Raw genomic sequence first — 12,629 nt, 5'->3', positions numbered from 1 at the left:
TCGAGGAAGACCCAACCATAGGAAGCAGCTGTTAAACTGTTGGTGGTACTAGAAGAAAGCGGTTGAGAGGATCAACCTTGGTCGAGGAAAGGCACCATGGCTGGGAAATATACCTTCCCGTGAGGCCGTTCCGATCTCACAGGCCTTGTGAACCGCTTCTCCATTTTTGGGATGTGCTGTTCAACTGATTTCAGGAATAGCGGGGCTCGCCAGGACAGCTGACATGTGTGACATGGGCAGGACCTCCACGTCGTTCAAGCGTTCAAGCGAAAAGCGCCAAGCTCTAAACCTGGAATCTACAATCCGTCACCTATGCCTATACCAGCTGAGCTCTCTCGCCGTGAACGGAGGTCCCCCAAAGGCCCGCCGCCATAGCGCTATCACTCCAAAATGAGGCTCTGCAAAAAAAAGTGGGTCGCGAAGCCGAGGCTGATCTGCGGCTAGGCCCAAAGGAGCTAGGATCCAGTGGGATACTCTTGGGGCGATAGTTTGTAAGCGGTGCCCTGAATCTATAAGTTTCGACCTTTCGGCCTTGTGAGCTTGAGCTAGATAGAAGCGGACGATTTGTTCCACAGCTGCTCCAATCCTCCCCGATTTATCACTGGTCCACAGGAGCCTTATAAAGACGACGGAAGTTGATAACCCATGCAAGAACATGTCCGTTCGCTACGGCTCGACTAGTAAACCGACAACACCCAACCCCACCTTCACACGATCCACAATACCTAGTCTCACCGTATCCCGCAACCTCCAGAAAGTCGGTGTATAGCACACCGTCGGTCGGCCGGGGTCGCACAGGGGAAATATGGGAGTCCCTGTCTCCGACTTGTGGACAACCTGAGGCAAATTTCTTCGAGAAACATCAAGGCATTTAGCCCGTTTGATAGTAAAGCTACCCCGCCATAATGGCTATGCCCATTCAAATTGGCGATGTTATCGCCCTTGCAAATATGTGCTATGGTATAGCGCAGGCCTTCGGTTCTGGTCGAAAGGCAGCTCCGGTGGAGTTTCGAGAGGTTCAGAATGAGCTGTATGATTTAGGACAGATGCTTGACCTGCTGAAAACTTCAGTGGAGAGCGGTGCTATTGGTCCTACCATTCCCAGTGCTGTACCATCGCCACTAATTGAACAAGCCTATGAATCTATCGCACGAATGATAGAAAACTGTCAAGCTACGATTTGGCACCTGAAGGAGTTCGCTAAACGGTATTCGCCGTTAGCGGGAGTTGAATTTATTGAAGAGAGGGGAGTCGTAAGAGTTAGGAAGTTGCCTTCGAATTCCCGCCAGAGAATAAAACTCAATTGGAAAAGGATTATGTGGGTGAAAGAAGCCTCAAATATTCAAGGAATCAGGGATCAAATTAGCATTCACGTTCAGAGTATCAATGCGGTTGTTTCTCTCGTCAATACGTACGTCCCTCCTGGATCGATGAATGCCGGTGGAAGCATTGAATCGGCACAACCGAAGCTAAACGTTCTGTCAACTGCTAGACACAAAACCAATGCTGTCCAGGAAGAAGTCCGAAATCTTGCTGGATATGCTGAAGGGCACCGCATGGACCTCCATGGAGCCCGAACGGAGATACACGGCGCAAGAAGGGAGATCTACAACGTTCAAATGGGGGTGTCGGCAGCCAACGCTGGGGTCCATCATGTTTCTTCTGAAGTGAATCTGGTTCGCCAGGACGTCCAATCCTTGAATCACAAATTGGAGACAATAATAGCGTGGCAACAACGTGATATGCCGGCGGAACAGCTCAAGCAGCAGCTGTCTCATCTATTCATCAAATTGGAGCAATTGGAGAGGATGCCTGCCGCTGCAGTTCCCCATCCATGCCCTCCACTGTCTACGGGCATGCCCCCGTACCCAATGGATGATTCTCACCTTGAAATGCCACATCCGTTCGCGCAGTCGACAACATACCTCGCGTCATCCCCATCCGCCTCTGCAGCTTTCTACGCTTCGTCAAACTCTTCTATGCCTAACTTTTCAAATCACAATCAACATGCAGACTTTTGGCCAGTTCCTCGCTCTTATACGCAAGCTACGGCAGCAAGTATAAACATAGCACCAATCGAGCTACCGACTCGTCGACCAACCCGCAAAAATGGGTTTGTGTCGTCACCATTTGAAACCCCAACTCCAATAGAACCGGAGAGGATCGTACCGGGAGTGAATTTAGAGCCAGTCGAAATCGCACAACAGCCTATTCGAGAAGAGGATCGGCCCCCGCGGGCATCGCGGGCGACTGCGACTGATATGTAAGAGAAAACCCATTCAGCTTAAAAACTATACACTAATAAAATCGCTAGTGTATTTGAACTCTGCCTGGAGACTCGTGTTGGCGACGGAGTGGCTGTCTTTGAAACTATATGTTTGCATGCAAGGTTTCATGGGAACTGGAAAAATGCAATCGAGAATGGCGAATATAATGAGGGTCTTTTTGCTTGTTTGTGCGAGCCGTTTGAAGATGAAGACGAGGACTTCGAACCACATGCACAGAAACTCGAGAGATTCACACGTAAGAATCATTGTTAAGGTGCTTATTTACGACCTGATACTAATAAGATTCGGTAGTAACTAATGGTACGATCGGTTGCCATTACCACGGGAAGGTCCAATGGATTCTGCATAATGTTAGGGACTCTCAGGCAAGAAAAGTCGTCACCCTTGGAATCAGAGACTTGAACATGCATAGTATGTATTCTAATCGATATTCGGCACGTTTAAGGGTTTATGATATAATATACTCATTAAAACTAATATTAGATGAAATGAAATTCGAGAGAGCTTTCACAGAACCGATTGCTTTCAAGACAGCAAAAGCAATATCAACTGGAGAACAGGGGAACTATTTTGCGTATGAAGTTGACAGCGAGGTCGACGGCAGACAAGTTGCAATCTTAAACTCCATGGCGTGAGTGCCCTTTCTTGTAATACGACGACCAACTCCTTGGACCTAACTTTTCCAGTGATGATTCTTTCCAAGCCTATCTTGAAAGCGTTACCTTCAGGATCGAAAATGATAGAGGCACTACAAAAACGATTGTCAGACGCCATGTTACACATACAAACCTTCTTCACTACAAGACTATTGGCGTTGAAGACATCGCAGACACTCTCAAACGGGATGCGTTTAAACATTCTGAACACGTTGAAATGTTGGTTCACTTTCGAGCGACGCGGACGAATGAGGATGAAATAACTGATCTTAAGTTGCTCTGTGAGTAGCCCAGAACTCTTTACTACAACTGTTACTAATCGGCATGGGGGGTGTAGTGGACGAGATTAATCTCGAGAGTAATAGTAGCGAAGATAACTGTATTGTAACCCTTACTATGACGAAGGGTGAGGCTGGATTTCGTAACCGAACTCCGCGGTTGCAGAAAGTCTCTGGTGTTGCAGAATTTAAATTCAGAAAGCGTGAAGGTACGAATTCTTACCATTCGAGTTATTTGGGACATCTGCTGACTCCTATTTGCTAGCCGCGGATGATTTCCTTCAACAACTGAAGTATATGAGCAATGAATTACATGCTCTGAAGATCCAACACGCGAAGAGGAATGAGCATGTAATGGTCAAGCTTTTCGCAGAACATATTGCTGCCGCAAACAACGTATCTATGAATGATGTAGAAATTGTTGTTGTTTGGGATGAAGTTCGACGCAAAGGCAGGATCCTAGCACGTTCGCGGGATGGAAGTTGTTATCTGTCCCAAACTCGTGAGTTAATCCTGAAGTATCTATTTTATACTCTTCTTCTAAACGGTGTTCTTTTATAGTGCATGCAAACTTTTTCGAGAGGTTCGCTGAATTGAAAAGAGGTAATCTTTTCAACGGAGCCGCCGAGTTCTATCGGCCTACTAGGCAAGGTGAACAGAAAGTAGAGAAGCTGCCTGAGGGTGTTGGACGGATCCAATTCAAAGACTCTACGAGTATGACGACTCTTTTCTGAAACGGTGATTGGTGCAATGCTAACATATCTTCCTAGCCGATAATTTGTTTTACGCTAGATTGACAGAAAGCGCAAAGAGGTTTGGTTTTTCCATAGAGCCAAAGACGATCGTCGAAGCGCCAAAATCAGAGTCGCAAGTTGAAAACTCCGATGACCGATCTATTGTGCAAACAAGAGGGAAACAGTTGAAGAGGACCCCCACCACCAGAAATTACTCCGCAGAGCATTATAAAAGAATTGTTATGGAAACGGCAGCGATAGAATATGCCCTCCCGACTCAAAAGTTGACAAGACCCTTGGATGCGGAGGAATTGCTTGATCTTCTTAATCAAACAGAGGAGAAGCTGCTCTACGATATGGGAGACCCGAAGCCTCCTATAATTGAGGATGTTACGGAAGATGACCTGCTACAGCCTGAATCCAGCAGCGGAGGCGCAGTCTTGACCCCCTCTCAACCCAGCGAGTGGACTGCTGAGGATTTGACCATTCCGAAGAGGTTTAGGAAACAGTCAAGCCAATCCCGGGATGCTGAGAAGAAACCGGTGGAGGAGGCTAGACAAGCGTCTCTAGATGCTGCAAGCCAAGGGGGACGTAAGGCTCCTCAGAGTGCAAACACTGCCCCAGGGCTTCTAACTCCTGAAGGCGAACACAACCACCAACTCCGAAGGCCAGCATCATTTGACATTCTCAGGCGGGATAGAGAATTGCAGAAAGTTTTTATCCCCCCAGAGGCGTTAGATAAAACTGGTATTGAATATCTTTTCCCTGGGCCCGCCAACCCAAAACATCAACGTTCACGATCGACCAGCAGCTCCCACCCTCTTCCGGAGACCTCATCTAGTTTGAAAATCGCGCCCGGTGAAGCGATCACCGATGCGCGGGACATTGTGCATTCTCCGGAGTCCTATGATCCCTGTTACAGGCGGGGAAACATTGAAACTGAGATAGATCCTTCGAAATCTACAAATAATACTCCGGTATCGATATCTATTGCAGGCCGCCACGAAAATTCAGTAGACGATGCGGCCGGTGAACGAGGATACCCGCCAACCTTTGAAGAGCAGGAAGAAAGCCTCTATGATTTGCCATTTTCTTCGGGCTCTTCATCACTACCTATAGTCGCGACTGAGAAAAACATCAGAGCTTATCGACTCACAGCTGACTTTGACGACCAATTACCCCGTGGCACTCTTGTCTGGGTAGACGAATCGGATAGTACAGCTAGTATGTGATGCCTTATTACTAACTCACATCTTGAAAGCTAACTTGATATGTTTTTAGAAAAATTTGAACATGGAGTTACTTCCATCAAAGCCTCACATTTCCAGAAAGAATCCTTTGAGTGGGTTCCAAAAGGGATGTTAAAACAAGGACGGTATTACGCTATGAAGGCAAAAGAAGGTACCTATAGAACAACTGATGAAGATGGATCCGTTGTCAAGCTCAGATCCAATCAGATTGTGGTACCTCTTGAGGACGAAGCTGATGGTAAACCCAAAGGTAATGAATTCCGAGTGGTTCCGCTTGAAGCTCGGTACTCAGTGCCCGTTAATAGAGAGTGGGTGACCGAAGTGAACCTATCCTTCCAAATGCTGCGAGCGTAACTATCGCCCAATACGGTGTATCTAATATGCATTTATACATTCTTATGGCCTACCCATTTTATCATTTCTGCCGCTAGAGTTCGTTTTGAAATCACCTATCTTTGATCCTTATTTGAACATTTCCGCGTGTATAGACGCTTTACAAAATTACATGTACTAACGGTCCAAAGACATGAATGCAGTTTCGGCGTTTTTATTTTGGAGATCTTCGTTTAGTTCTATATAAATCCGCAGGATTTAAGATATCGATGCGACTGTATTGCTAGTTTAATATACCCCTGGATTCACCTTCCATTACGTAAAACTAATGATATTAACCTATTATATCGCCGATCGGTATCCAGCTAACGTCCATACGTACGTATAAATTTGATGAGAGAGCTAATTCAATAAAGCTTGAAAAGGAATCTCGGACATCTAACCACTAACCTGCCCTGTTAGAAATCTCATGGGTATATATATTCAGACCGGCTATAAGCGTTTCCCGACGGTGCCGACCGGTGGGGCATCCCACACGTTCACCTGAAGTTTCATATTCGAGACATCCGACGACTTGTAGACACCTTTTCTATTCCAGGCGAACTTATCGCCGCGACGAGTTGTCGCCTGGAACTGGCCGTCGAAAGGGACCTCAATGTCATATGTTTGGAAAACGGATCTGCCCTGGCAGAACTTAAGTGCCGGACATGTCAAGGTAAAAAATGTGCCTTGGGAGATTGTTTCAGAGTAGCTCAGGGTCGTGGACTATGTGGCGTTAGCAAACAACGGAGATAGTTTAACTAACCATCTATACATACCGATGTCACACTCAATGACCACTGGACGGTAGCAGAGGCGGTGGCTTCCGTGACCAATGGTACCGCAAGCTTTGTGCCAAGAGTGATACTAGCCCCGGCCATAAATGTGATTGAGAATGTGAAAGCGAAGCTCTTTGTTACAGCCCTACTGGTGGTTAATTGGAATGTCTGGTCGATAGTTGAGTTTCTATTATCGAGGATTTGTGTTCCTATAATGAGGCTTTACAATGTATTAGTATACAATCATCTAGTGAAATCAAAAAAATAGAGTAGAATACCTTTTGCCGCCATCATCAGGGATGGCAGATACGCCTCCTTCAAACCCAGCGTAGTCTGCAGAAACCTAGTTGACATCTTTTAGACTACTTTGTTGCAATCTGGAACAAGATTTGCGTTGTCGCTCACCATATCAATAGACCTCAGCTCGTCAAGAAACTCAATTCCGAGAGCGACAATTGCAGAAGCAGCATTCTTTTCTTTACTTATTTTCTTGACGATGCCGTGAAATCGGACAGGGTATCCAGAGCCAACGGATTTTTCAACGGATTCATCACCACCACTTTTGCTCGTCGCATTGTACTTATGACCTTTGTTAGTTCCGAAGTGAAAACCGGTGACATATTTGTCGCGGCTGAAGAAATGCTCTTTCCAGGCGATAGTGCAATCAGTCACAATTTCTTCATCGCCGAATTCGAATGATCCGGGCCGCTTTGCGCTCTTAAAGTTCTCAGTCTATGCGGATAGCAATATGTTAGATCTGCGTGTCCATAGTACCTGCTGATCCTCAGTACCCACCGTTCCAATTACAGTTTCCTTGCCGTCGAGATTCTTGAGAATGAGCCCCCTCAAAGCTTTGTCTCCCACAAATGCCTCGATGTAGGAGAAGGGGCCGTCTATAGAAAACTTTTCGCCATCGGCCTTAGTATCTCCATATAGTTGCGGGACGTCAGCGAAGGGACCTTGGGCGTCCGAATTAGAAGAGTTGTCCTGTCGCTTTAAGATTTGTCCGGATTCGGAAGAAAGTCTCTGGATTTGGGCCTCTGTTATGACACCCATGTTGACGATCTCAATTTCTGGTTGTTGGAGCCTTTCTGAAAGTGAGCCTGGTAGTGGCGACTCAGAAATGGCTGGTGCCGACAGTGCCGTAACAGGTTTTGGCAAAGCAATGCATGGGACTGCCATTAAGGCGGTGAAAATGAGAATAGTTTTCCAAGCCATCTTAATGAAGGTAGAGAACAAAAATCACAAACAAACCGATTAAATGAATGTTTAGTATCTGATGGGAAGAGCACCCGACAAGTAGGCGGCTTGCCTTGAGCTAGGGAAAAATTAAATGAGAGTACTCCAAATATGAGATATTCGGGGAGATCGAATGGATTCCGATAATGTAGAAGTAAAGACAACCGACCTCGTCAACGTCAACGGAGTTTATATAAGTCACATATCTATATCAAAGTAGTCGTGATAGTTTCTCTAGGGGAACGAAATGATTTCCCCTTGCAGATGGTACTGCGCCCACGCGACTGATCGGCGATTGTCTTTGAAGCCTTGCTGGCTGCTGGATGGTGAACAAGGATCCCCGGGAGGTTATTGTAGAAAAAGAAACAGAAGCCCAATATGCTAGATATTACTTTGGGGTAGTAAGTGAGATTTAGGTAGATACCGAAAACGAAACAACTTCAGATGATTGTCGGAGACCCTAGATAAATACGCAAGCGCCTTGCGAGTATCGCATATAAATTACTCCGTATTCGTATACATTACGCGAGTTTAGGGTCAAATATTTCCGAATTCTGCTGCTAGCTTTGAAATGTCGATGCTCTGGGGAAAGAGCTAAACGCTGAAGCTTTTCTTGGGCGAAGCTATTGCATTGATGAGACGGAATCTGGACCCTCTTAAAATCTCATGATAATATGTATACGATAACACCGTTATGATTTTCAGGTTTTAAACAAGCAGGTGCAAATAAACTACAGCCAATGCGAAACAAACCCATTAATTAGTTTCTTGTATTGAGTCCTCAATCTACAAGGATGTATTCCCGATACAGAGCAGACGGTATACAGGCTGCATAAAGAGGTGGTACTGTAACAGCCATATTTGCAGATGAAGAAACCTAGTATCGTGAAAGCTTACAAGGGTGTTCATCAGCTGGGGTTTCGGCCTTGACGCTTTCTACATTGTCAACGAGTCGATATTGCTATATCAAAATTTAAGTCTACAAGATATCATGGCGTCTCTTTGGATACAATTTAGCAAACCTAGCTTCTGTATAGCTTCATATCGGATGAAAGATTCTCAAAATACTGGTACACCGACAAGTTCTCTTCCAGGACAAAAATATCACAGCAATATTACCTGTACTTTTATTTGGTGGCGCATATTGGAAATTAGGTAACATCTTCAGGCCGCTGTAGAATGTAGATCCAGATCTTGAGCCACTTATGGTGAATTTTATGAGAGATCTGTGTTGCATCTATCGTGGTGAATATACTGCATAAACCTTGGCTTCGCTGCCTTGGGCCTGAAACACGTTCTGCTGTGCATGCAAGGTAGTTGACAAAACTCTAATCTTGAGCGACGTGAATTTTGGAGACAGCTTAGCCGGCTAATATGAAATTGGAGATCCGCACTAGGAAGGATGTATCTGTGGTAAGGAAATTTTCATGGAACGTTGGCCTCATGATGTATCCTGTCTGCATTGTGCGTATAGCATTGCATTGCGTTGTCGCCATCATCATCAGGAATCGCAAAAGCTGCAACAAAAACAACACATATCTCTAGCTGGGTCATGAGGCTTTAAAAGCCAGTTATTTACATAGCAGGATAGGAAATAAATTTGGCGGGAGCATCGGTGTTCCCAAGCCTGCGACATATGCCTATTTGACAAGACTGTGTGGAGAGCATCCATGATGAAAAGTGAAGACTGGCAAAGATGCTAGATTGAATGAACTAAAAAGGTGCAAAAAAAATATCAAGTGGAGACACAGGGAATTGAACCCGGGACCTCATCCATATTGTATATATCACGCTAAGGAAGCGCTCTACCAACTGAGCTATATCCCCAATTTGATGCTATGGCATTACTAAAATTCATATACTAACAATCTGAAAATTTGGTTGGTACTGAGGGATGACAGTATCTAGATATTCAAATCTTTGGCTAAGAAAACGCAAGTGTACACTATGGACCTCATGGTACCCTATCCTAACATGAGTACAGCGTGTCAGCCATGGCTTGCCATGTGGTCGTTGCTTTGCACGTTATCAATCCTATGGCCGAGAGTCTCTCATGGTTTCGGCCGAGGTGACAGGGTGATGTCGAGTCACGGGATTGGTGGGCTTGCACGAGAGGTAAGGTTACTTTGAGTCCAGAGGGCTGATTCTGAACAATGGAACACTCTTTTGGGGATTCCCAATATTTAAAGGAATTCGATTTCCCCTGTTTGCCCAAACTTCTAGTTTGTATCTACAATCTCTACTTTCGTTGATACTAAATGCTGGGATCGTCAAGGCTGGTTTCGAGGAAATTATTTCGGGTCCTTCGTGGCAACACACAAAATACCACATTCCTACCAATCCTATCACCTAAAACAACCAACATTAAGGTTAGCTCAGCTCTGCGTGGAGTTCTTAATAAACAGGTTAGGACAATTATTTCAGAGGTCATCATGTCGGACGGGGACAAATTATGCGATCAGGTTAAGGTAGTTGCTGAGGATAACGCCAAGGTGCTCAATACGACCTCCAAGGATGTGAAGGAGTCTTCTATACAGGCGGAATCCAGTCAAAAAGTCGAGGGAAAGCCGCTGCCAAAGCTGACGCCCGCAGAGTTCAAGGCGTACAATAGGTTGGCGGTTGTTATGGATCAATATGTATGAATTACCAACCCGCCCAAGTTCCTAGGCTAGTGTTGACCTCGAACTATACTCAGCACAATCATTTCCGCGCAACATGGACAGAGATTATCACAGGTCTGAGGCACTCGCGGCCAAAGAATCAGGTGTGTTGATTTCAAGAAATATTTTGCCACAAGCTGCTCACAGTGTTATCTAGTCGCTCCGTCAATTTCTTAGTATTGCGCAAGGGTTCTGTCGAATGCTAGGTAAGCACATTGCTTCCTTCAAGGATCTTGAAGTCATTTCTAACTCTTCTCTAGATGGGCATCACAATATAGAAGAGAGTTACTTCTTTCCTATTCTTGCCAAAAAGAGTCCGTTTAGGCCAAGTATTGCCCTATACTGTCTCCAATACATCAGCTAACCAGACCTTGTTCAGTGCCTGCTTTCCAAAAAAACAATAAGGAGCATGGAGAAATGATCGCTCATCACCGCCAAATACATAAGGTATGAACTGATAGGTCCCCGCAATTAACGTTATAACAGGTGTTGATGATTTACAGGGTCTTGAAAAATTCGAGGACTATGTCAATGCCTGCAAGAGTGGCGAGAAGGACTTTGTTGCGTCTGATATGCTGGAACTAATGGAATCGTTTGAAAAGGTGCTATGGCAGCATCTGGATGAAGAAGTCCAGCAACTCGGGGCGGAAAATATGCGAAAATATTGGACTCTTGAGGAGTTGAAGATGATTCCAATGTAGGCTCAGATATCAGCGAGCAATATAAATGTAACAATATTTCTCTGCCACCCCTTCCCTATCATTCCACCCCTAATCTGGTTTTCTTCAAGAGGATATATACAAGAAAATGTTTGAAATACCGGCACTTGCTTATATACATTTATCAAGTGATGTGGTTGGAGCCAAATACTTGTGGCTTTTGTAGTGTTTAAAATATCAGGAGCACGTTGTGCTCAAAGAATGGACTAATACCAGTATGTAAACCCTAGTCGTTGGGTTTCGAAATAAAAGAATATTTATCAAAATATGTAAGTAAGTGTGATAATTGGATTTTTGATTGAATTGGCAGGTTGGTGGGCTCAGTTCGTGCACCAATCATTTCTGATCGGTTATAATGGTGTTATTATTGAATGTCTTCGGCTTTGCCTCGAAGCCGAGCGGGATGGAGAAAATATCCGCGAAGCCCTTGAGCTCGACCTAGATATCGACCGCCGTATCGATTGCCATCTGAAGAGAGTTAGAAGTGATATGAGCACGATAGAGAGGTGTTGTACAACAGACCTGCTTTTCGTAGCCTGGCTGAACCGCGAAGTAAAAGATTCTTGGCTACTACTAGTACCAGTAGGTGATTTAGGGACTGGTTCCTCATGGCCTTTGAGGAAGCATACATGTCGCTGCTCTTCCATCTCAGCGACGGTTGGTGCCTCTACAAGGACTTTCTCAAGCAGAACAATCTTTTGGACTGTTATACCAAGGGAAAAATCGCCGTGGGAAAGCGGACTAGGTGGTCCTTTCCTCCGTCGGGATGATAGGCCACTGGTCTTTCCTTTAACGGACTCGTCGCCGCTGTGGTCTTCCCTCTCAAGATCACAGTTGCTTTCACTTCTTACACGAGCTTGACCGATAACATGGCACATCCAACTAGCGTTTTTGAGATCTGTCTTCACAAACTCGTCCCACTGTAAGAAGAAGCTTTCCATATCCTCCTATTATAGTCTTTAGATAGATTTCTCTTGAGTAGTTAGGTTAGGCTAGACTAAACTTACATCAACAAGCTGAGGGGGGTAAGCGGGTGGTGGCCGCGCAATTATCCAGAAGTGATCCCCCTTCAAAGTGGACCGACAGGATCCAAGTGGTATGGAGTGCATCTTGGTGAGCTGGTGAACCATCTCTACCATAACACGAACCGGGATTCCTAGGCTGAAGAAATCGCGTCTATTGGGCCTTAGTATTAACAAAATGCCGTTGCATGCGTACCAATTGGTTATTCATACCCGTATCGGGAACCATTTCTGGTCCCTGCGGTCTCACTTGCCTCCCCTGACCCTGACAAAGATCCCGAGCTTGGAGCTTTCTGAATTATAACGTTTTGGAAACAGAGGTAAGGGTTACTATCGACGCTGATCTCCTTGTAGAAGGCGAATTTCTTGGGAGGCGAACTTGCGGTATTCGGTAAGAAATTTGGCCATTCCTTCTGCCGTAAGGCCCAATCATTCGAAAAATCGGTCAATGGGCCCACATCGAATGTTAACGACGAGACATTATACGGATTGACGGCGGTGGGTGTGTTGGATAGTATCGGCCGAGCCATCTTAAGAGGCAGGATGTCGAGAATCCTTACTTGTCCACGTAGCAGATATATTATAAAAGCTACGAGATTGCAAGCTACGGAGCCAACGGTTGATTTGGATCA

The 12,629-nt window shown here is 45.3% G+C and overlaps 4 protein-coding genes across 4 annotated transcripts; 2 read left to right on the top strand and 2 right to left on the bottom strand.

Annotated features, from left to right (window-relative positions):
- Positions 1-905: 905 nt before the first annotated feature.
- DFL_006152 (uncharacterized protein) lies at positions 906-5,560 on the top strand (the record flags this gene model as incomplete). Its single annotated transcript, XM_067635527.1, has 11 exons — positions 906-1,411; positions 1,493-2,263; positions 2,315-2,523; positions 2,580-2,699; positions 2,772-2,919; positions 2,975-3,225; positions 3,282-3,431; positions 3,488-3,724; positions 3,784-3,936; positions 3,993-5,180; positions 5,238-5,560. 11 exons carry the CDS (start codon positions 906-908, stop codon positions 5,558-5,560), a joined length of 4,056 nt encoding a protein of 1,351 aa, XP_067489946.1.
- Positions 5,561-6,031: 471 nt separating this feature from the next.
- Positions 6,032-7,575, bottom strand: DFL_006151 (uncharacterized protein; the record flags this gene model as incomplete). Its single annotated transcript, XM_067635526.1, has 5 exons — positions 6,032-6,304; positions 6,358-6,577; positions 6,636-6,700; positions 6,763-7,089; positions 7,153-7,575. 5 exons carry the CDS (start codon positions 7,573-7,575, stop codon positions 6,032-6,034), a joined length of 1,308 nt encoding a protein of 435 aa, XP_067489945.1.
- Positions 7,576-10,028: 2,453 nt separating this feature from the next.
- On the top strand, positions 10,029-10,957 carry DFL_006150 (uncharacterized protein; the record flags this gene model as incomplete). The annotated part of the gene is made up of 6 exons (XM_067635525.1): positions 10,029-10,232; positions 10,292-10,360; positions 10,414-10,462; positions 10,517-10,570; positions 10,636-10,703; positions 10,760-10,957. The coding sequence occupies 6 exons, from the start codon at positions 10,029-10,031 to the stop codon at positions 10,955-10,957; spliced, it is 642 nt and encodes a 213-aa protein (XP_067489944.1).
- Positions 10,958-11,413: 456 nt separating this feature from the next.
- Positions 11,414-12,527, bottom strand: DFL_006149 (uncharacterized protein; the record flags this gene model as incomplete). The annotated part of the gene is made up of 5 exons (XM_067635523.1): positions 11,414-11,443; positions 11,498-11,542; positions 11,605-11,922; positions 11,983-12,151; positions 12,211-12,527. The coding sequence occupies 5 exons, from the start codon at positions 12,525-12,527 to the stop codon at positions 11,414-11,416; spliced, it is 879 nt and encodes a 292-aa protein (XP_067489943.1).
- Between the last annotated feature and the right edge of the window lie 102 nt (positions 12,528-12,629).

Source organism: Arthrobotrys flagrans (genome assembly GCF_004000055.1).
Source record: "Arthrobotrys flagrans strain CBS H-5679 chromosome Unknown unitig_9, whole genome shotgun sequence".
Classification (NCBI taxonomy): domain Eukaryota; kingdom Fungi; phylum Ascomycota; class Orbiliomycetes; order Orbiliales; family Orbiliaceae; genus Arthrobotrys; species Arthrobotrys flagrans.
This window is presented reverse-complemented; position numbering and strand designations above follow the sequence as displayed.